Source organism: Propithecus coquereli, unplaced genomic scaffold (genome assembly GCF_000956105.1).
Source record: "Propithecus coquereli isolate 6110/MARCELLA unplaced genomic scaffold, Pcoq_1.0 Scaffold3, whole genome shotgun sequence".
Classification (NCBI taxonomy): Eukaryota; Metazoa; Chordata; class Mammalia; order Primates; family Indriidae; genus Propithecus; species Propithecus coquereli.
In genome coordinates, this window is record NW_012148618.1 from 13,967,191 (window position 1) to 13,970,497 (window position 3,307).

Here is a 3,307-nt window from a genome sequence, read left to right on the forward strand (position 1 = left end):
TTCTTACCTGAAATGAGAAGCTTGATTTAGGAGACAACTATAGTCATCAGGAAGCTCTATCAAACTATTTCTTTTTCTAGGGTACCTAGAAATGTAATTTAAAAGGCAATTATATTTTTGAATAAATAAGCCCAGATCAAATATTGACCAAGGTGATAGAAGGAAGAATGGCTTAAAAATAACAAAAGGATTCATATTTGCAATCCAAAGTAATTTCCACCGTTGACTAGATTAAATCTAAACTTCTCCGACTAGAATTCCAAATCTTTCATCAGCTGGTTTCCTTTCCAAACTTAATTTCCACTATTTCCTAAGACTAAACTGTTCTAGCTAGATTTCTATACTGTCTAGGAAGCTAACATAAAGTAGTGGGCAAGAACACAGCCTTTGAAATAGACAGACCTGGTTACAAATCTTAAATTCTCTGACACTTGACAAATCTCTGAACCCAAGCCTGTAAGTCCTCATTTGTAAGCCAGGGATAAATATTTTATACTCCAATCACGGGCACATCATTAATTTTTTTTTTTTTTTTTTTTGAGACAGAGTCTCAGAATCTCCAATAGGGTATTGACAGTTTATTCTCTGATCCCCAGTTTCTCAGGCAAGATAAAACAAACAAATAAACAAAAACAAAAACAAACCAACCCACCATTGTTTACATAGAGCAGAGGGTATCTATGCAGAGGCATTCCATTCCTGTTTCCTATAGACAGGAGGGGATATTTATACTTCCGGGGGTTGCACCAGAACATAATTATAACCCTTTTTGGATAAAGCCAACATTATCTTTCACCTTTAGTACAGGATGGCTGAGTTTGAGTCATTAGCCATCCTACAGAGGAAAAGGGGAGAAGGTGCCTAAAGTACAGTAACTGATCAGCCACCCTCTAACACCAGGGATGGTTCAGTCTTAATGGAAACTGGTGGTGACAATAAAACTGAAAGAGACCATAGAACTTATTTTTATTCTTATATGAAACCAGTGAGTAGTAACATCATACAGGAAGATCTTCACTGTGATTAAACACTAACTTCTCAGATCCCCCTAGATGCCAAAAACCTGATACTCTTTACTGCCTGGAAGACAATACTTAACTCAGTAGGCTTCTGTGGTAGCAATGCAGCCCTAAGATCAGGAGAATCACTGAATTTAGAACTGGATACAATCTTTGAAATTACCAAGCTAATTTTTTGAGAGTTGAAAGGAAAAGGGACTCAACCATTCTTTTAGTAGGCTGCCTAGAAAGGGGGCTAGAATATCAAGGTCAATTTTATCTGGTAACAGAGGCTGGAGCATAAGCTACTCAAACCCCTACCGAGCAGGTTAAATACCCTGGCTTCACGGCTTAAACCAATGGTCCTAACTAAATAAGAAAATTTCCTTAGTCATTCTGCAGGGCAGTGATTCTCACAGTGAGCCAAAGAGAGGTTCTTGAAGATCTCAAAATGATCCTAAATATAATCTTTTTCTCTGTTTCCTTCAAATGATAGCAAGTTATTTAACATATGACTAAGGATTACTACACCACGGCAGTTAAATAGGGTTACTAACTGGTAACCTTAAAACAAAATGTAAGACTTATTTGTGTTTGAGAGCTCTAATTTAAGTATCTTACTAAGTCTGGCTGCTTCACGATGCTTAGTAACATTACAAAACTCCTGAGCCTTGGAATTCCTTCGATTTGGAAAAAGGATGCTTTGTCATCAGTAAATCATCATTAAAGTCTTGACTAGACTTTCATTTTCAGTCTGCTGAGGTTCTTGTCTTTTAATTACAAGTTACTACTAGTTTCATGTCATCATTATCAAGGTGGTTTGTTTGCTATGGGAGGTGATGTGATGCCACCTGAGTGTCCAGGATACGTAATTGCATCAACAGAAGTTTTGGCTTATTATTTTCAAGACATGATACGCTGTGATTCAAATATGAGCTATTCACACCGCAATGGCTAGAGTAGACATGACTCTAATTCCTCCATCCAGTGACATCTCATTGGTGGTGTGCTGGTCATTCATTTATGCTATTCAAATAACTTACATCATTTTATAGCAATGTAAATATAATAAAAAATATTTTTAACTTTATAGAATATTATTTTATCATATAGAAACATGTTTAAGCTTCTGTTCTTCTCTTATAAAAGTAATTCACAGGTAATTCACATATGATGTCAGTAATGAGTACCCGTATATAGTAACTTATTTATTTTGTTTTTCACCAGTCTTTGCAATCGTCCAATTCTTTTTCCACTTCAGATGATCAGTGAAAAGGGTGAGGGAGATAAAAACAAAGTGTGAGAACCACTGCTTTAGAGTGGTTCTAATTAAGGTGGGAGAGAGGCATGATGGCAAAAAAGCCTAAGGGGGTGTATGCCACTCTAAGGATCCAGGGTGGAACCTGAGTCACAATGCTACTATCTGTTTAGCTGTTATAATGAGCTTCCACATAAGATTTTGTTTGAAAAAAGGGTTCTTGTGGCTTAAAAAGATTGAGGAATGACATCACAGAAGATGGAAGGGTAGGGAGCTCCAGAAATTGTTCTCTCTAATGAAACAACTATTGCGCTGGCAAAAACTGTCTGAAGCAACTATTTTGGAACTCTAGAGTCTTATCAAATACGGCATCCAGGGGGGTACTTGATAAAGGGAGAAGTTGGTAAATTTTGGTGAGTTTTGGCATTTTGTGTAGTGACTACCATCCTCTATTCCCCAAGCCCATGTGGGGATGGTGGCTCATTTTCCTGGTGTGGCTTGCTTATGCCAAGGTAGGCAATAGGGACTTTGTCCTCCAGTAACTGGGGTTGTGCGTCCAGATCTGTGTGGTGGTTCACTGAGGGGCTGGTAAGGATGTGAAGAAATAGGAGCCCTCATATACTGCTGGTGGGAACAAAGTATTGATACATGCTAGAATGTGGGTAAACCTCGAAAACATGCTAAGTGAAAGAAACCAGAAACAAAAGGTTACATCTTGTATGATTCTTTTCATATATCTCTGGAATAGGCAAATCCATGGAGACAGAAAGTAGGACTGCAGGTTATCAGTGGATAGTGGATGAGGGGAATGGGAAGTGATTGGTGTTTCACCAGGGTAATGAAAAAGTTTTGAAACTAGAGAGGTGGTGGTTGCACAACATTGTGAAGACACTAAATGCCACTAAGTTAGTTGTACATGGTTATCGTATGTTATATGGATTTAATTTATTATTTAATCACCTCAATTAAAAAAACTGACAATCACTGTTAAAAAAATGCTCAGTGGTCATTTTTAAAAAAGTAAATTTGTTAGTGGTGGTGTATACCAATT

The 3,307-nt window shown here is 37.4% G+C and overlaps 1 protein-coding gene across 1 annotated transcript in view; it reads right to left on the reverse strand.

The window, feature by feature from the left end:
• The window catches only part of UBR1 (ubiquitin protein ligase E3 component n-recognin 1), a 129,605-nt gene that overhangs the window by 7,600 nt on the left and 118,698 nt on the right, over nt 1-3,307 (reverse strand). The window contains exon 43 of the mRNA XM_012649137.1: nt 8-85. Coding sequence (XP_012504591.1) covers nt 8-85 — 78 coding nt within the window. The remainder of the gene's footprint in view (nt 1-7; nt 86-3,307) is intronic.